The sequence below is a fragment of the Neomonachus schauinslandi genome, chromosome 5 (assembly GCF_002201575.2).
Source record: "Neomonachus schauinslandi chromosome 5, ASM220157v2, whole genome shotgun sequence".
In the NCBI taxonomy this organism is placed as follows: Eukaryota; Metazoa; Chordata; class Mammalia; order Carnivora; family Phocidae; genus Neomonachus; species Neomonachus schauinslandi.
The window spans coordinates 70,004,624-70,026,036 of NC_058407.1; the positions used below are offsets into that span (position 1 = coordinate 70,004,624).

The 21,413-nt window shown below is 37.3% G+C and overlaps 1 protein-coding gene across 3 annotated transcripts in view; it reads left to right on the forward strand.

Moving 5' to 3' along the window:
- Positions 1-21,413, forward strand: part of YAF2 (YY1 associated factor 2) — a 72,671-nt gene that overhangs the window by 48,558 nt on the left and 2,700 nt on the right. For all 3 annotated transcript variants that reach the window (XM_021704830.2, XM_021704828.2, XM_021704827.1), the window contains one exon: positions 21,076-21,228. In XM_021704830.2, coding sequence (XP_021560505.1) covers positions 21,076-21,228 — 153 coding nt within the window. The remainder of the gene's footprint in view (positions 1-21,075; positions 21,229-21,413) is intronic.

Sequence of the window (21,413 nt, forward strand, 5' to 3'; positions counted from 1 at the left end):
GACAGCTAGAGAGGGAACACAAGCAGGGGGAGCGGGAGAGGGAGAAGCATTTATTTATTTATTTATTTATTTATTTATTATTTGTTTATTTATTTATTTATTTGTTTGTCAGAGAGAGAGAGAGACAGCTAGAGAGGGAACACAAGCAGGGGGAGCAGGAGAGGGAGAAGCAGGCTTCCTGCTGAGCAGGGAGCCCGCTGCGGGGCTCAATCCCAAGACCCTGGGATCATGACCCGAGCTGAAGGCAGACGCATAACGACTGAGCCACCCAGGTGCCCCAAGAAGAACATTTTTAAAATTAGAATGAGGCTGCCTGGGTGGCTTAGTCGGTTAAGCATCTACCTTCAGCTCAGGTTGTGATCCTGGGGTCCTGGGGTCCTGGGGTCGAGCCCCACATCAGGCTCCCTGCACCTTGGGGAGCCTGCTTCTCCCTCTGCCTCTGCCTCTCTCTCTTTCTTTCTGTCTCTCATGAATGAATAAAATAAAATCTTTAAAAATAAAATAAAATTAGAATGAAATCTGTGATTATAGGCATCTTGAATTAAGTAGAAAAAAATCTAAAGAAAATGACAAAAGTAAATTGTATGACATTGTATAATACATAAAAACAGGCACATTTGATCAAGATTTGTGTTCTGACACTTTCAAATTAAATGTAGCTTGGGGTGGGGCACCTGGGTGGTTCAGTTGTTAAGCGTCTGCCTTCGGCTCAGGTCATGATCCCAGGGTCCTGGGATTGAGCCCTGCATCGGGCTCCCTGCTTGGCGGGAAGCCTGCTTTTCCCTCTCCCACTCCCCCTGCTTGTGTTCCCTCTCTCGCTGTGTCTCTCTCTGTCAAATAAATAAAATCTTAAAAAAATAAATAAATAAATAAATGTAGCTTGGGGTGCCTGGGTGGTGCAGTCGGTTAAGCATCCAACTCTTGGTTTTGACTTAGGTTGTGATCTTAGGGCCCTGATCTCAGGGTCGTGAGATCGAGCCCAGTGTCGGACTCTGTGCTGAGCTGGACTCTGGACTGAGCACGGGGTCTGCTTAAGTTTCTCTATCCCTCTGCCCCTCCCCCCTGCATGCACACACACTCTCTCAAATAAGTAAAAAAATGTTTTAAAAATATTAATGTAGCTGCTTTTATTATTTAGAATGTGCTTTTGTAATATACACATTATTGGTTCTTTTGTTGGTCTTGAACTGATTTATATATGAATTGTCAACAAAAGGTGCTTATACTAGGTTAATTTTCCTCTGATACATGGTGTGGGTTTGCTTACTTTTCCTGTCTATCTGTAGCATATGCAATCAATATTTATGAAATTCCATTTAATATTAATATTATCCTAAGAAACATAATCAGGAAAGTATCTCTAAGAATCTTATATCTGCCACAAATATGTTATATGTTGTATGTAATTTTATAATATATAATGTGTATAACATTTCAATATCAGATTATAGATAATAGGTATATGTGTACATATGCACGCACATATACACACTCACATATACACATACACAAGGCCACACAGCAGACTTGAAATATGTTTCTGCTATTGTGGCATCGTCATGCTTTTAGGCATCCACCCTAAGCCTTGAAGTCATTGTTTACTCTCCTCCCCTCTGTCTCCACAGCCCCAAATCCAATAAGAGTTGTGAGTGTTTTTCTTCACATTCTCTCACATAGTCCATTTAACCCCTAAAGCCCTACTTTTTAGACCCGTAACTGCTTCTCTCTCAACTATTGTAATAATTTTTTAATGGTTGTCCTTGCTTCAGGTCTGACCCTGATGCCCTTTCATTTTCAACAGTGAGGATTCAAAAATGGATTTTTAAAATTTTTCATTAACATTTCAAACATATGCAAAAATAGAATAACCTGTGGATTGAACTTGTGATAGATAGCTCCCTATTCCTTCAAAATGAAATGCAGACTTCAGACCACTTAATGTATAAATCAGAACTTTTCCATAGCCTGGTTCCAACTTGCTTTTCTAGCTTTGTTTCCTATTATAATCTCAGTATTCCAGGTATACTGGATTACTTATAACTATCAATTTTCTGAAAATGCTTTGGAAATTCCATGCATCCTTTCGACATTGTGACTGCTCATAGTGCTCCCTCTGCCTTAATTGCACTTCTTTTCAATCCCATCTGTTGAAATTCTGCAACTTAAGGCTCAGTTTAAGTATGAGTTCTTCAGGAAGGCTTCTCTGACATTTTTCTTTTCCACTCTAACTCTCCCAGTTGTAAGTGTGCTCTTTTCGTGTTTCCTACCTCTCATATTTATTCAACAAATACTTACTGAGAATATACTATGTTCTAGGCCATTATTGGATTCCTCATGTCTGTTTCTCCTACTAAGTTTGAGGCTCCATGATGTTGGGACCGTGTTGTCTTCATTTTTAGTCCCTTATTGCATTTAGCACAGTGTCTTACATATATATAGGTGAGGCTTTGAAGTGAATAGTCATCTCAACAGTTGACCTTCAGTTATTTTCGAGTAGATTATTCTGTAATAAAACTATACAGTGAATACTTTAGTTTTTAAAATTAAAAAGTATATTTGTTTTTTATTTCAAAAAGTGAAACATTTTTGTTAAAAGTATAGAAAATACAGATGAGGACAAAGAAGAAAAGTAAAATCATCTTAGAAACCTAGAAATAATGGTAGCCTAAAACATTTTTGAACATTTCGCATTGATGTATTCTGTTCACTTTTTAATTTAGCTCTATTCCCATTCTACTCCCTCTTTGTCTCATCTGTGTTCCTCTTTCCCAAACCAGAAACAACTCTTTTCACATGGATTTTTGGCAAATCGATTTATTATATATTTCTGTTTAACAAACTATTTCAAAACATTTCTCACAGTTTCTGTGAGTCAAGAATTCGGGAGCAGCTTAGCTTGATAGTTCTGGCTCAGGGTTTATCATGAGGTTGCAATTAAGATGTCAACTGAGGCCTTCAGTCATCTGAAGACTTGACTCAGCTACAGCATCTGCTTCCAAGATGGTGTAGTCACACTTGCTGTTGTTGGCGGGAGGCCTCCATTCCGTGCTATGTGTACTTCTCCATAGGCCTGCTTCAGTGTCCTCATGACACAGTGGTTGGCTTCCCCTAGATTCAATGATCCAAAAGATGGAAATCACTGTGAATTTTATGACCTAGCCTCAAAAGTCCCACTTAGTCATTTCTGCAGTATCCTCTGGTTACACACGTCAGCACTGTTCAGTGTGGGAGGACACTATACAAGGATTTGAATGCCAAGAGAGGTAAGGCTCATCAGGACCATCTTTGAGGCTAGTGCCAGTTGTCTAACTCTGCTCTGGAACTGAGCAACATCTAGGTGAAATAAATAAGCCAAGTAGTTTTTAGTTTTTTCCACATTGGGACTTTAGAGTATAGCATTGCCATTTTATTTGAAAATGACAAAATATGAAAGACTTAAACTCTTAAAAGAATGCACTCCTAAATCAAATTTTAGTGGTATCTTCACATATTAGCTTTCAGATTTTTCATACACTCAATTATCTGAATAACCTCAAAAAAAAATAATAGTTCATTATTAATCTTTAATAATACTGTGTATAAGACAGTGTGTTAAGGTGTTTTCATGTTCACAACTTTTACTCCTCACAGTATTGCTTCTCATAATTATTAGCTTATAAATGATAAATGAGACTTTTTAAGTGTCAGAGTAGGATTAGACTCCAGGCAATCTTATTTCAGAACCAAGCTCTTAAACATGCCATTGAATCTCAAATCTTTCAGTATCCTTGGAACGCAGAGGATATATAAGCATACCACAAATTTTTGTAAATTAAAAAAATTCTAAAGTAATAAAAAATAGTATTTAAAAAAAATAGTTATTATTTATAATAAGTCATATCTGCAAAAGAGATGTTGCTTACTAGGTTTTCTCTAGGGTTCATGAACTTGAACTATAGGTTCTACATTATGTATGTTTTTTTTTCCTGCCCTTAATTTCTGCTAACTTAAAATGATATATTGCTGACATGGTAACAAGCAGTGGCTTGCTCAGATAATTCTGGATATTCAGACTGAATATGACCCCAAAATTATGGATAATTTCTTAGACTGTTTCTTGTGTTCTCAGACTCTTGATGAACCTCATCTCACTAAAATGCTGAGTGTTTGAATATTTCAGATTGAGGCAATGACAAATGTATTATTAAGTAGCTTCCTGGTTATTCTTAGTAGGAAAGTCAGTCCCTTGGTGATCAACCCTACACCCACTATTTGCCTTTTTCTTCAACTAAAAATTAAATTGTATTGCACCCTAAATCAACATATTCATGCTATTCAAGATTCTAAACATACTGCTCAGAAATACATACCACTTGAGCAAATCTTAGAAATCACAGAAACATTAGGGGTGCCTGGATGGCACAAGTGTCTGCCTTCAGCTTGGGTCACGGTCTCAGGGTCCTGGGATCAAGCCGCACGTCGGACTCTGCTCAGTGGTGAGTCTGCTTCTCCCTCTCCCTCTGTGATCTCTCTGGCTCTCACTGTCTCCCAAATAAATAAAATCTTTTTTTTTTTTAAAGATTGTATTTATTTATTTGACAGAGAGAAACACAGCGAGAGAGGGAACACAAGCAGGGGGAGTAGGAGAGGGAGAAGCAGGCTCCCCGCTGAGCAGGGAGCCTGATGCAGGGCTCAATCTCAGGACCCTGGGATCATGACCTGAGCCGAAGGCAGATGCTTAATGACTGAGCCACCCAGGAGCCCCCCAAATAAAATCTTAAAAAAAAAATCACAGGAACATTCATTTCAGATGTTATCAGTATCTTGAAGAAATGTAAACAGTTTTTCCTGGAACAGTTTATATTAAGATAGAAAACTCAGTATATTAAATAATATTTTCTTTGTATAGAAAAGACATTATGACCATTCTGATAACATTGAATCAGAATTGGGAGGTGTATTTTTGATTGCCAGCTATGCATTGAGGACTAAAGCAACATATAGATTAGGCAATCAGTTATAGCCTCTTTTATAAAAGCTTCATACCTACACAAATAGCTGGCGTTCTGTCAACTGGTCCCAACCCGTCTTTTGCGGCTGGCATTGTAGTTCACAGTTTTTAATATAGTTTCACTCTATTGGCAGTAACTTTTCTGTAGCTTAGAGTGTCAATGATAAATCAGTCTTTGATCACTTTTCTCTCAACTAGGTTGTCTATAATGATATAACAACTGATATTTTTTCACATTTGTGGTTCTAACTGTAAAGCAAAAAATCTGCTAGCATGGACATGTAATAGTATTAACTCTTCTACATTGTATGCTATTAATATTATACATTGCCCAGTTATACCATGTATTAAAAGAATTTTGTGCCTTCTGCTTTCTCTTCAAACATGTCATCAACTTTGGAGTTTTTTTAAAGCTTCTCTTTATAATGTTTTTGCTGTTGTGAGTACAACTATGAATGATGCCTTTGTGGTTTTAGACCTCTCTCTGTTTTTGGTGACAGAATTAATCAGTTTTACACTGAAGCCTATATTTTGCTCTTGTTTTGTAAAAACTTACTTGGTTTGCCAATAATTTTGGAAATTATTCAACAGCTCTGATGCTTCATGCCACTGTTTCACAAAGGATTATATTGTGGTCAGTAGAGGTAAAAGAATCCTGGTTTGTTAAAAACAGTTTTTAGGTATTTGTCAGTACGCTTCTCATTCACACTTTTCTTTCCAGGTACTTGTGCATCCACAACAGCACTTATAGATTCACTTACCCCAGTCGCTGTAATTGACATTCTATATTCTATTGAAGTCTTGCTCAGTGTTTATATCATTATTCTGAATTTTGGCATTTCTGGAATTATTTTCATCTCTACTTTTATGAGTTAAAACAATTTTTATGAGTTTGGATTGTTACAAAATAACAGGATTTCAGTGAAAAATCATTGATCTTACCTTTTAAATATATGATTATACCAGGTCGCCTCTACTTGATTGATTGATAGGGCCCACTGGTGGTATGTAGACCATGCTTTGCGAATGTTATGCTAAGCTGTTCTAGAAGCACAAGAAGTAACAGGTCTGGGTGGTAAAAGTAAAGGGAGAGGTAAAATGAAAGAAGCAATACTACTGCCTGGTGATGACTTTGAAAATCATTGTCTTACCCACACTGGACCAAGAAGCAGAGGAAAGGCAGTAGGGCAAAGGAATAAGGAGAGACAACACACAGTAAACCGTGTAACAGGAATAACTGACAGCTCATAAACTACAAAGGAGTGAAGAAGTACCAACTAGAACAGCTGTAGGAGGACAGTAAGTGAAGGACAAATCAAGTATTTACTTCAGTAACTTCAAGCACAGGACAGCTTGTCCCACACTGCAGGTGTTATAATCTGATGGTTGTTATAGTCCAGTGGTGAGCTAAGTCAGTACCATAACTTCTGTGTGATACATAAAGATTCGGTGGTGTATCAAAGAAGCCATCCTCCGGTATGGGTACTAGATTTTCTGTAACAAAGAATGGCATCTTATTACTTGCAATGTTAGTAGATGCCAATATGTATATTAGTTACCCGTTGCCACCTAACAAATTACCTCAAAACTTAGCTGCTTAAAACAACGAGCATTAACTACCTAACAATTTCTGCCAGTTAGGAATCTGGGTGCAACTCCGGTGGGTGCTCTGATTTCAGGGTCTGTGACAGACTGCAGTCCTCTCAAGGTATCGGGGGTGAGGAATTTCTTCCAGTCTTACTCAGGTGGCTGGTGACAGGCCCCGGTTCCTCACTGATCTGTTGACCAGAGCCTTCCCCCTATTCTTTGTCATGTGAGCCACTCTATAGGGAGTTCACAACAAGCAAGAGAGTATGGGCAAGATGGAAGCTAGAGTCTTTTAGTAGAAGTAGCATCAATTAATTTTGCTATATTCTGTTTGTTAGAAGTATTTTACTAGGTCCAGCCTGCTCACAGGGAGGGGATTAGACGAGAGCATGAATGCCAGGAGGCAGGGATTATTGGGGACTAACTCAGAAGTCTCCCTGACACAATAATTGCCTGCCATTTTTATGAAAGAGTAAATGAATGAAGGAAAGGAGAGAAACTTAGGGAAAATAGCTTGTACTGATAAGTCCTCCATAAATAAAGGTTGCAAGAATGGAAAGTAAACCATAGAAGAGAAAATTAATCTCCAGATAAGACTTGTTTTAGCTAAAAATAGACATATTTTGGTCAGTTGGTAACACTATCCATATCATAACATATAGACATGTAAGTTTATCCATATCGTAAAAGAAAGGCTTGAGAGATATGAGTGCTGTTTTCTGCAGACTCTAAATCAAGTAACATCTTTTAATACTGCCAGTCTCTATATTTAGAAAAAGCAGAGTCTCCAAATTCGGTGTTTTTAGTCATTGATTCTCAGCTTTCCCTGCACATTAGAATCACCTTGGAAACTGAAAAAGAAAAAAAGTGGGGATACCAAGCCAAAAAGGGATATCTGGGCTCTAACCCAGGCTAAATAAATCAGAACCCCTAAAGGTGGGGCCTGGACAAGGGAATATTGCTTTAAAAGCTTGTGAGGAGATTGCAATGTGTGGTCAGGGTTAGGAACCCTGCTGATTTTTTTTTAATTTAATTGAAATATAATTGACATTAGTTTCAGGTGTATAACATAATGATTCAACAATTATATACATTAGGAAAGGCTTGCTACCATAAGTGTAGTCACCATCTGTCACTACACAAAGTTATTATAATATTATTGACACTATCGTCTATGCTGTACTTTTCATCCCTGTGACTTATTTATTTTATAACTGATAAGTGGTTCTTAGTGGAAGGAGTTGAGTATGTACCCTTTCTCTGGTTTTGTGCAAATTGAAAAGGAGATAATTTTATGAAGAAACTTTCTTCATTCAGCATGTATTTATTCAGTGTCCAGTATATGCATAGCACTTGTGGGGAGTAAAAAAGTGAGTAGTTTAAAAATGGAAGTAAGCTATACTTTATTATATTGTTATATATGTATTTCTTATTATCTGACACAGTCTACATGGGCTATAGGGCTTCAGGGAGGGGAGAGATGAAAGTAGACTAGAGTAGATAAAGAATGCTATTTGGAAAAGATGGGATCCAGGGTGCATTAGGAAAGTATAAGGCGAAATGCAGTAACTTGCTTCACTTGACAGATCCAGATCCTGGAGTCCAGTTTGGAGAGATCTGACCATTTAGCCAACACTTTGCTCTTATTCTGTAGGCCAGTGACTGTACAAAAGGAAAATGGAGAAGCTTTGAAAAATACCAGGTTTCACTCCTGAAGATGTTTATTCGGTTGGTCTGGGTGGGTCCCGAGTATTATAATTTTTATAAGACTCTGTGTGTTGCTATGGGGTTGGAAAAACTGCTATGGGATCACTTAAGGTCTCTGGAAAAAAAATTTTTTTTTTTTAAGATTTTATTTATTTATTCATGAGAGACAGAGGCAGAGGGAGAAGTAGGCTCCCCGCGGAGCAGAGAGCCCGATGCGGGGCTCGATCCCAGGACCCTGGGATCATGACCCAAGCCAAAGGCAGACGCTTAACCGACTGAGCCACCCAGGCGTCCTGGTCCCTGGAAATTTTTGAGTGGGAGGGCTTAACATTTACCTATCCATTAAAAACACATTAGGTTTTTTTTTATTCTGCAGGCGCAGGGCAAATGGCAGTAAACCAGATGAAACAAGAAAATGTCCCTGTTTACAATTATGGGGGTGGTAGTGAGCTTATATTCTTTTCTGATAGGGCAAGACAGGCAATAAACTAATAATATATAATGTAAGTAGAAACAAGTGCTTTGAAGAAAAGGCATAGTGAGAGGGACAGAGTAATGGACAGAGTGGGCAGTGGGGTTGGAGAGGAGAGTGCCATTTTATGTCAGGTTAGGAAAGACTTAACTGGCATTTGAGCAGAGACCTGGAAGAAGTGAGGGAGTGAGTAGATAGAGGGGATAGTGGGGAAATCCCGCAAGAGTAGAAGGCCAGTGAGGTTGGATATTACGGATTAATTGTGCCCCATCCCCCTAAATCTGTTGAATTACGTTGAAGCCCTAATCCGCAGTGTGACTGTACTTGGAGATAGGGCTTTGAGGAGGTAATTCAGAGTAAATGAGGTCATAAGGATTGGTGAAAGGTATGATAGAATTGGTGGCCTTATAAGCAGAGGAAAAGAGCGATCTCTTTCTCTTTTTCTCTTTCTCTACCATGTGAGGACAGTGAGAAAGAGGCTCTCTGCAAGCCAGGAGGAGAGCACTCTCCAGAAGCCATACCCTGCTGGACCTTGATCTTGGACTTTATAGCCTCCAGAACTGTGAGAAAACAAATTTCTGTTGTTTAAGCCACCCAGACTACAGCATTTGTTGTGGCAGCTCAAGCTAAGATACAGGAACAGAGGATTCCAGAGGGTAGAGTATGGAAGATGAGGTGGAAAGAGAGACTAAATCAAGTAGGGTTGCAGACTAGAACAAGAATTCTGAATTTTATTCTCAATTGCCATATACTCTGGTTGCCAGAGTGTAACAGGTGATGGGGTTTGGGTGGGGAGGAGGAACCCAATGAATGGTTTTAAGCAGAAGAGTGATAAAATTTGATTAACATCTGGAAAGATCACCTGGCTGCTTTGTGGGAGAATAGTCTATAGCAAAGCAGTCGAGGAATCAGGCAGGATGTTACAAGGGTGGCCTCAGTGCGGTTGGTGAGAAATCCAATTCTCGATATATTTTGAAGGTAGAGTGGAAAGGATTTGCTGGTAAATTAGATGGAGAGAGAGATGTGAGAGAGAAAGTGGAGAATGAATACTGCTTCCATGTGTTTGGTCCGAGCAACTGGAAAAATGGAGTGTATTTACTCAGGAGACTGTCAGAGACTGGAAGAGCGGGAAAAGGGAGGAATCAGAAGTATTGTTGAACAAGCTAAGTTATTTTCAGTTGCTACTAGACCTTGAAATGAAGATGTAAATAGGCAGTTGGTTATGTAAATCTAGAGTGTAGGGGAGATACTGGGGTAGGTGATAGAAATTTTGGAGTATTATTGTATAGATAATTATTTTCAACCTTGAATGCATTGATTTATTTTGGGAGTGGGACTCAGACATCTGTAAATTTGATTAGTGGTTAGGTTAAACATTTTTTAGAACAGCTTCTGTTGAGGTATCACTGACATACAGTATACTGCACACAATTAAAGTGTATAATATAAGTTTTGACATGTGAATACACCTGTGAAACCATCACCACAATTAAGGTAATGAACATATCCATCATCACCAGAAATTTCTTTGTACCCCTTTTCAATTCTTCCCTCCTGCGCCTATCTCTTTCCCATCCTTAGTTGCTAGGCAACTACTATCTGCTTTCTGTATAGATTAGTTTGCATTTTCTAGAATTTTATAAATGGAATCATACAGTATATAGTCTTCTGTGGCTTCTTTAAGCATAGCTGTTTTAATATTCATCTGTGTTGTTGTATGTATCAGTAATTCATTCCTTTCTGTTGCTGAGCAGTATTTCATTATATGAGCATAGCATGATTTCTTTATTCATCTGTTGATGGACATTTGGTTTGTTTTTAGTTTTTGGCCATTACAAATAAGGCTACTGTGAACATCCATGTAGAAGTCTTTTTATGGATATGTGTTTCCTTCTCTGGGTAGATATCTTGGAGTGGAATGGATCACATTTTTTTTCATGTTTCAGCATGAGGGGTTTTGTGCACGTGTGTGTGTGTGTGTGTATGTGTGTCCTTGAGAAAAACTCTTATGCCCAGAAAAGATTACTCAGGGACTATTTTCATTATTAAGATTAATGTTCAGTTTAGTATTTCATTTAAAAAATCTAGTTTTAAGTGTCTGTTCACTTTTACAAATCTTATTCTATTTATAAAATTTAACAAAATTTAATTTTTTCCCCTAGGCAATTTTAATTTTATTTTTTTTAAAGATTTATTTATTTACTTTAGAGAGAGAGTGCATGTGTGCAAAGGCTGGAGGGGCAGAGGGAGAGAGAGAATCTCAAGCAGACTCCCTGCTGAGCATGGCTTGGTCTTACGACCCTGAGATCATGACCTGAGCTGAAATCAAGAGACGGACACTTAACTGACTGAGCCACCCAGGAGCCCCTATAGGCAGTTATTTTATAAAAAGTATTGCTGGTTAATTCTAATTTGGAGCCTGAACTGAGAACTGTTGTACAGATGGTATTTAAAGCAAGGACTGAATGAGGTCATCTTGAATAGCATTTCTCAAATTTTGTGTGCATTAAAAATACCTGTGGTTCCTAGGCTAAGTCTGAGAATCTGCATTTGTACTAGCCTCCCCGGTGCTGATGCCTCAGTTTGGTTAGTGTACCACCCTTTGTCTAGCACTGTCCTAGAGGGTTAGTGTAGATAGAAGGGATATGTGAAGACTGAGGCCTGATGCACTCTGAAGTTTAGAAATTGTGAAAGAAGGAAAAGAACCAATAATTGAGACTGGGGAGGAGTAGCTGGTGAGGCAGGAGAAAAATTGTGTAGTGTTCTAGAGGCTTGTGAAGAGGTTTTGCCCAAAGTGAGGGAGTGGTAAACTTAGTTAAATGCAGCTTGAAAAGACTACGTAAGATGAGAGCTATAGTTGACCAGTGCATATGGTAAAGTGATTGTTGGTGACCTTGAAAGTGACAGTGTTAGAATGGTAGGGACAAGAGCCTGATAGAGATGAGCCTGTGAAAGAATGGAGGAAAGAGGTGTGGAAAGTAAGTATAGACAAATCATTTGATGCTTATAGTAGAAAAGAGAACAGAGAAATGGGGCAGTGGCTAGAAAGGGAGGTGGAATTAGGGAAGAGTTTTTTCTTTTCCTTTTTTAAGGTAAGAGCTATTGTTAGGTGTTTTTATGTTGACAGGAATTACTTATTTACAGAAGGAAGTATCTCTGAAGCAGGAGAGAAAGGAGGTCAGTAGCAGGAGTAGTGTCCTGGAGAAGGGCAAATCGAGACATGGCCATAATTGGGAATATGGATAGGGAAGTTAGAGGATATGGGCATAGATGGAAGCTTGTGGAAATTTTCATGAAATAGCTTTTATTTTCTCTGTGAAATAAGAATCAAGGTCACCCCATGATAAAACAGCACACAGTAAAAGTAAGTTAGTGTTCTATCCCCAGTGCTTGGAACAGTGATTTGAACACTGAGTGTTTAATAAATATTTCTTAAATAAATGAATGTAAGGAAGAGTAATCTTGGATTGGAGGGGAGAAGACAAGAAGTCAATCAAGTAGATAATGTAGAAGGCTGCTGCTGGGTTGGGTGAGAGTGGTAGTTGTGGGAATGATAAGGGGGGAGAATCGTTCCAATAATGTGAAAGAAAAATTGAAAGGACTTGATATTTGTTTGGCTAAGGGGAAGGAAAAGTTGAGGAGGACCTGTTTGTAGCTCTGGAGAGTGTCCTTAGTCTTTCAAATTAAGTGAGCTGTGATGTTGTTTAGTGATTTGAGGGGTTTGTCAGAGATTTAATTGCTGAACACTGTAGCCTAGTTTTTCTAAAGCTGATGTGTAGTCATTTATTTTGTCTGTGCTTACCAAGGACTTTCTTAGTAGCTGCCAAAGAATCAAGTCTCCTGCTGCCACTTCCCAGGAGTTTAGGGAAAAATGTGCTCTAGGCTTTTGCAGAAGTGTTTGATGCTGAAAATTACCTCAGAGTAAAAAGTCTTCAAAATACTCAGATTCTTGAAATGATGAAGGGTACTGTTCCTTGCATTCTATAAGCACACTTAGGCAAGTGACAAGAAGAAAGAGTACATTGAACCTGAAGTGTAAATTTAATTAGTATGGTGTGAATACTTGGACCAGTGGTTTTGCATTGTATTTCTCACAGCCACACCGCAGGGATAACTGGGAGGTTCAAGGATGAGCACTGAGCAGATGGGGGTTCAGGAGTCTCCACATCAACTTCATGTAGAAGTTAGGTTTTTTTAGTTTAATATATTGAGATTCCTTGTAAAATTTTGTTAGCAAGATGATTCTGCTGCAAAAACAATAACAAAAAATTTGAATATCATTACTATAAGTAATATTTGAATTTTGCTGATAAGTCAGATAGTGCCAGTATTAGAGTAGTTGGAGGTAGAGAAAACCACTTTATAAGAACTCTTTTATCTTTCTATTTAGTAATAAAATTTTAAAGAAAGCAGACCTGTACATTAAACCTTTTATTGCATTTTCATGAAAAAGAAGTAAATGGCTCAAAAGAAGATGACATCAGCAATTTTTTCAAGAAAGTTGGCACCTAGTCAGATTGGTCACACAATTGTTTAATTAGTTGTATTTATGTATCATATCTAACTGGTATTTTTAATGATCATTAATGTCAAGAGATGTTTATTGAGCATCTATACATGTAAGATCTATACTAGGTGTTGGGGATACAAAAATAAGTGAGATACGGATCTCTTCTCATGTATGGATTAGAGTACTGTTGGTGGGGAGATAGAACACAGCCATGTAAGGATCAACAGCATTACAGAAGAATGTGGAAACATGTTTCTCCATGAGGTGCTGCAGGGGCTCCACAAATATTTGATGCACATTTCTTTTAAACATATTTTAATCATTAAAATCCGAAATAACACATTATATTTAATATCCGAAATAACACGTTATATAAATATGTTCTATGCACCAAATAGAACATGCACAGAAGGAAGACCACTAAAGCTAATTAATTTATTTTGCAGATTAGCTCATTTCTTTTTCTTTTTTAAGTTCCAAATAAAGTAGCAAATCCTTTATATTTCTTGAACATTGTGAAAAAGAGCCCTAGCAACATTTTTTTAGTCGTCATTTTCCCTCTTTTACCTATGTCCTCACATAATAGTTTTGCTCCCAAGCTGCAGTTCTCAAAACCTCTCTCATCAGTGTCTTATTTCCTTCTTATTGTTTATCACATAATCTCAAAAACTGATTTGTTTAAAAAAAAAAAAATCTACCTCAGAAAGCCTGGGAGGGGAAGAGTCATTGAACACGCTGCAGAATGCTCCCCAGACTATGGGGCTGGAGGAGAAATCCGGGGAATTCACACTGAGTAATTTACATCCCTTCTTGCTTGTTAATCCTCTGTAGGTGGCATGGTGCTAGAGCTCTCTGATGTGTCTTCAAATGATAATTTCCTAGATGAGTTTTTCCGCAAATTCAGGAAACATTACATGAACATTATATTTTTAAGGACAGAAAGGAAATGTGGTTTCTCACATGAGTAATCATTCAACAGAAGGGATTTTATCATGCAATATTTTACAAGAATAAACCTGAACCATCTTGTTTTGCCATAAGAACATGTGATGGTAGTCTTTCATCTTTTATGACATTTGGCATCAAAATTTATGTGCCATGATTCATAAGTAGACAGATGCAGAAGGGTAGGTATGTATACCTAGTCTAAAAATGAAAATATTTGGTAATTTTGGAGGAAAGAAAACGGTGGTCCTCTCTTCAAAAAACTATGAGCCATCAAGGTTTTTGAAGTAAAATGTTTTGATAATGCCAGTGCAAGAAGAAGTGGAAATGAAGATAAGCCAAAATCTACTAGAGGTGTTTTTGAAATCATGAAATCAGTATTTCAAGGTAGATATGTTCCTAAGATTAGGCCTAATAGCTGATGAGGGTTGGTCAAAAAAACTTTGTCTATTTCAGGTCTATATACTTTCAAAACCAAATTATTACAGAATAAAAGTTTGGGTTAAGTATGTTTTAAATGCTTAGTAAAAATTTTAATGTTGGTTGAATTTTATTACTTATTACTTACTAAATTATTCATAAATTACTTACTAAATTATTCATAAAATGACAAAGTATTTTTTTTTTTTAAGATTTTATTTATTTAACAGAGAGAGACACAGTGAGAGAGGGAACACAAGCAGGGGGAGTGGGAAAGGGAGAAGCAGGCTTCCCGCCAAGCAGGGAGCCCGATGCGGGGCTCGATCCCAGGACCCTGGGATCATGACCTGAGCCGAAGGCAGACGCTTAACGACTGAGCCACCCAGGCGCCCCGACAAAGTATTTTTTAAAAGGCCCTGTGGTGATGGCTTTTTTTCTTGGTGTACTGACAGTTTAAACATGAACTAAATGTTCTTTCCACCTTGTCTATAATAAGTTCTCATTCTGTTTTCTGTATTACAGTACACTGGTTTTTTTTCTTCTTAGTGCTTTGACAAAACTTACTTTTTTAGTTTACTTTTGCGTTTTTTTTTTCCTCTCATTTGCTAAGTAAATTCTGTGAGGGCACAGACTATGTTTGTCTTACCATGGTGAATCTCCAGCATCTTACCTATACCTGACTCATGTAAGTGTGCAATAAATTTGTTAAACAAATAAGGTCACTGCTTATAAAATCTACCTTGGTTAGATTTTTGGGTTTTTGTTAGCAGTGTATTAAAAGACTCATAACAAGTTTAGGTTTAGTTCAGTTATTTTTACTCATTGAGATTTATTGTATTGCTTCACTTTACCATATATTTTAGTGTTATGAAGATGAGTATTTTTTTCTGAGCTATGAGTAATGCTGCCTCTTTTAGAAAAGAACCAGTAAATATTTTATATCTTGTTTGGTTTTCTTGTCCAACTCGACAAAGCTAAATTGTGATGAGGCTGACCAAGCTTGAGACATTTTTCTTAAAATATTTAGGATATAGAATTTTTGTTGTGGGGTGGTGGGGATAGAAGGCAGACATGTAGTTAGAAATGGCATATACCAAAAGTCAACATGTACCAACAATTTTCTACCCACATGGGAAGTTAAGCAGCTCCTAAAAATATTTTGTTCTGATGAATAGTGTGATAACCATTACGTTATTGTTGAAATTTCACTTTGTTCTTACGTTACAGTAAATCAACAGACCTGCAAAATTTTACACAGTCTATTTGAGCTGTTTATGAAGGACACATACAGACGTATGAAGATCCCCCAATTTTTGAATACAATATTTCACAAGTAACAGCTTAGTCATGACATGTGTAAATAGGAAGGGGACAATAGAATGCATTTGCGATATGGTCATTTACTAACTAGATGACCTTTTGTCCTCCATATTACAGAACCTTTGGCATTACAGTTGTATTGTCAAAACCACAAATGAGAAATCACTGAACATAAAAGGCATATCTTAAAAATGACACCCTGCCCCTTATTGAGTTAATAATCTCCCACCTTCAAAATTTCCTACTATCTAGATTTTTCTCATTAAGGAGAAGAGGGATCATAGTTTAAATCTTAAGATCCCTAGAGATATGAGGGCTTTCTTTTCAGTAGGGCCTGGTACCGAGTCACTTTATGATATGTTAAAAAGGTAAGCTGTGTTTCCCCTACCTTCAGTGAAGCATCTTTAAAGCGCATTCAGCCTCTAGAGAGCAGCAGAGAACTTCATTTCAGTAATTAGTCTTTCTCACTCTCTCCAAACATACATACACACATATACACACTCTTGTGTATTTATATTTTGTGCCTTTTTTCCCCAGAGTTGAATCGGATCAAATAATCATAGAGCAGTGGAGCACAATCATAATCTTTAAGTGAAAATCAACCATCATTAAAATGAGAATAAAGGAATGGAACATTACACATTTAGGAAAATCTAGGATAAAAAGATATCACTTACTCAATGTACCACTACTCAAGAACAGAAATAAATAATATTTTTCTTAAGGTAAAAGAGAACCACTACAGATTTGTTGGTGACCAAAAAATAACAAAATCAATAACTACCCTAGGTACACTAATAATACATGGTTGCTTATTAGACTTATATTTACTCTTGCTCAAAGGACAGCTTTGCTTATATTTTATAAAATCTATAAATCCAACATAATATTAACACCAAGTTTATCAGTTACTTTTATTTAGAGTAGACCTGTTCTTGGCTTTCCTGTAACCGCCTTAGTCCATTTGAGCTGCTATAACAAAAATACCATAAGTGGGGTGGCTTATGAACAACAGCCATATATTTCTGAGAGTTATGGAGGCTGCAAGTCTGGATCATGGCACCAGCAGATTAGCTGTCTGTTAAGGACCCATTTCCACACTGACAGATATTTTCTCGCATAGCAAAGGGTCAGGGATCTCTGGAGCACTACTCATGAGGGCCATACCCACATGACCTAATCACCTCTCAAAGGCCCCACCTCCTAATACTATCCTTGGAGGGGTAGGATTTCAACAAATGAATTTTGCAGGGAACACAAACATCCAGTTCACAGCACTGTCCTTCTGAATTCTCCCATTTCTTTCAGTTTTATTCCTATTTGGGGGAGAGTTCTTTATCCCTCTTATTTAGGTACACATCTCATTATATTATCCTTCTGAAATGTCCTCACATTCAGTGCTTCAATGCCATTCTCCTGACTAGAATAGACCCTTACTACTATTACTTCATTTCCAGTTTGATGTGGTAGTCTTCTAGCATGTCTTCTAGCCTTTCTTCAGAGTCCAGCCTCTCACCTGACCAGTTTAACTAATTGTTCTTTCTGTGTTTGTTTTGACTTGGATGGTATGCGTTTATTGAATAGTTTGTTCTTACCACTGAGAGAGTAACACTTAGAAGAATTTTAGATTCATAACTCATTTAAAAATAAATTATATATTTTACTCAACCTCATGGTTTTATGAAGCAAAACACGCTTTACTAATATTTTCAGATTGATAGGCCATATAAAAAGGGAAAATGATTCTAGGAAGATTCTGGAGAGGTAATGTTTGCTAAATACAAAAAAGACTTGGTAACAGTTGTAAGAGACCTGAAGTTGGGGAATTAGGATTATCCCTTTCTCACATAAAAGCAGGAGTGGGATGTTGAGGAACAGTGTCACATAGTAGATGGGTACCCACTTGGAGACAAGTGCTGAAGGGGTGAAGGAGTGATTGATCATGTTACGAAAATATTCTGTACCTAACCACAGCACAAAGGGTTATATTCCTGAAAATCTTGATGAGAGAACCCATGATTGAGATATAGTCAGATCTTACAGGTAAAACAGCATTAGGTCATTAATGAATACAGGTCATTAATGGATACCGAAGTGGAGGTCATTAATGAATACAGAAAAACCTTGAAAAATATGCAGTTTTACTTGAAGGCAGCACTAATAAAGATAATATAAATCAATTACATATCTTAAGTTAGTAATAATGGCTACTCAATAACTTATGTCAATTTGCTAGAAACATCAGGAATTCTACTCTAGGTTCAAAGGCATGTTTATTTTAATGTTTGTAATTTTATTTTAATTCAATTTAATCATTAACATTTTTGTTAATTTGCATTAATTTTAGGATGGAGGGAGTGACACAGTACAAAATGTAATAAAGGAAGTTGTCAAACCTTCATTTGTTAGGGAAGGAAGACAGAGATCCCTATTACCTTGGGAGACCAAATGATGACTACACCTCAATTGCATTTTATATCTTGGAGTGACTCTCAATTTTAGGTGACTCACTGTTCACTAGGCACTAGTTTAAACAACTCTTCTCAATCCTGCCACACCTTTGAACTTTCTTTTCTCTTTCCATTTTCCAACATAATTGAAAGATAAATTCTTGCTACTTGTGTTCTTCTGTGTAGTGAGTGGTTGATCCTGGCCAGTGAGTAACCTTAGAGACATTGCTCTTAAAAAACATCTTTCTTCCTTGTTAAACCTGGTTTTATTATGCAGCAGCAAATACTAAGTAGCTAGGATTTTTTCAGTACTATGCTAAGTGCTAGTTATACAGTGGTGCATAAACCTGATACCATCCCTTTCCTTGTGGAGTTTTATATCGTAGAAGAGGAAACAGACAAAAAAATTAAAATTGCAACTTCTCCATTACTCCCTGTGTTCCTTTTTTTTTTTTCCCCATAGCACTTATCAACATTTAAGAGCCTGTATTCATTTTTTGTTTGATTCCACCCACATAATGTTGGCTCCATGGGGGCAAGGATTTCTGTTTTTCTAGAGGAACATTTGTTGGTTAAGAAGTGAGAAAGGGGGCGCCTGGGTGGCTCAGTCGTTAAGCGTCTGCCTTCGGCTCAGGTCATGATTCCGGGGTCCCAGGATCGAGTCCCACATCGGGCTCCCTGCTCGGCAGGAAGCCTGCTTCTCCCTCTCGCTCTGCCTGCCTGCTTGTGTTCCTGCTCTCGCTGTGTCTCTCTCTGTCAAATAAATAAAATCTTTAAAAAAAAAAAAGTGAGAAAGGCGTATATAATTAGTTACCTTGTCCCTTTGATTCTACTTCTTCAGCCTGTCCTAAATAACTCCCTTGCTGCTTCCTTAGTTCAAGCCCTTTTTATTTCTGCCTAATCTATTAAAGTAGCTTTCCTAACAGTTTCTCTGCCACTGTAGTACCTTTCCCCTTCAGACTGCTGCCAGTAATCTTTGTAAAATTCAATTCTGAATTTCTTCTGTGATCTCCCATCTTTTAAGGGTAAGTCAGATTCCTTAGCTTTTCATTATTGGATTCCTTCCCATCAGTTTAGCCTTGCTTTTTATTTCCTTGCCCCTCCCCACTCTCCATCTCAAACTTTATATGGCAGTAGTACCAGTATTTGCACTTCAAGCTTCTTTGTGAAGTTCGGGCTAGATCAGAGGCATCAGCTAACTCAGAAATGAGTTAGAAATGCAAATTATTAGGTTCCACCTCAGGGCCTACTGAATTGGAGACCCTGGGAATATCGCTAATTAAGCTATAAACAGGTCTTCCAGGTGGGTCCTGATGTACCTTAAGTTCAGGAACCATTGCTTTAATCCTTTAAAAAAAATTCTTTCCTTACCAAGGTCAGCCATTAATGACTGTGTTTTCAATATCACTTTCATTTGTGTAACTCTTAATCTACATCATTAACCCTGATATCTATGTCAACCCTACTTCTTAAATTGTGTTAAATATATTTCTTGGATATCTGTTCTGTACTTCAGACTCTGTAGGCTCTAACCAAAATGCATTATTCATCTACTAAAACCTGTTTTACATACCATGTTTCCTATTTACTCCTTCAAAAGATTCCTCCGTATAGTTTTGAATGGTAGATAGTGCAGTATTTCTCATTGGTTTCTATTTTTTTGTCTTGTTCTAGAGGAACAACAACAACAATAAGATTCTTTAATAATTCTACTGACCAGAATAGGGTCAGGATTTTCCAGACAATAGAATTACTATGTTTTGTAGACCTTCTGTCAAAATATATGTTTATCTTACTCTCCCTTAGTTTTTCACTCCTCCCCCTTCTCCTCCTCAGTCTTCTCTCAGTTTAAGAACTTAGAGATTGTCTACTTTCAATCTTGACCTCAGTTACCCGAATTCTACCATAAAGCTGGAGGGATCCTTGACCGTGGCTCAGTAGAACCACAACTTGTACTGGCACCAAAGGGTGAAGCCAAGCAACATTTCAGATATCTCGGTGTGATTTCTGCAGTAGATTCTCAATATTTTTTAAATGAGTAAGTGAGTAAGTAGGCAACTCTCAAAGGACTAGGCAGATTGTCAAGGTCAAAAAAGCATGGTGAGATTGTGACTAGCGATATAAGGAACCTTAAGGATTTTAGCAATAAAGAGTGAGAAATTTTGACACTCAAATATTTATTAAACGAATAAATGAAAGGTTTTAGAGGAAAGAACAAATAGCCATTGTCACAGATGGTTAGATATTTCCTTCTGTGAGGGAGAAGGGTAAATTTAAACATTATTTCAGTATAAATTTTCAGGTTTAATTCTTAGGTCTCATGTTTATATGTGTGCTTCCCTGTGAGCATTCAGTTTGATAAACTTTTTTAATAATTTTCACGTTGATTCATGTAATGGTTATATTCTAATGGTTGACCATATATTTTGGGCTATAACTTCTACTGTTATTATAGTTCTGTTTTTGTTGGATAGGAAAGACAACAATTTGTGTGTGTATGTGTGTGTGCATGTGTGTAAAATCTGTTAAATTGCACATTAAATTATCTCACATGAGGAATTTTTACACTTGAAAATCATGTCATATACCTATTCTTATAATTTGAGCTATTCTCATAAGGAATATATATTCTTAAGTTATAATAAAAAAACCTTTCTTTTTAACATGCATACAGGAAACCTCGACCTGTGTCCCAGTTGGTTGCCCAGCAGGTTACTCAGCAGTTTGTGCCCCCTACACAGTCAAAGAAAGAGAAAAAAGATAAAGTAGAAAAAGAAAAAAGTGAAAAGGAAACAACTAGCAAAAAGAACAGTCATAAGAAAACCAGGTAAATTTGTTTTTTTGTTTTGTTTTTTAAAAATTTTTTATTGTTATGTTAATCACCATACATTACATCATTAGTTTTAGATGTAGTGTTCCATGATTCATTGTTTGTGCATAACACCCAGTGCTCCATGAAGAATGTGCCCTCCCTAATACCCATCACCAGGCTAACCCATCCTCCCACCCAGA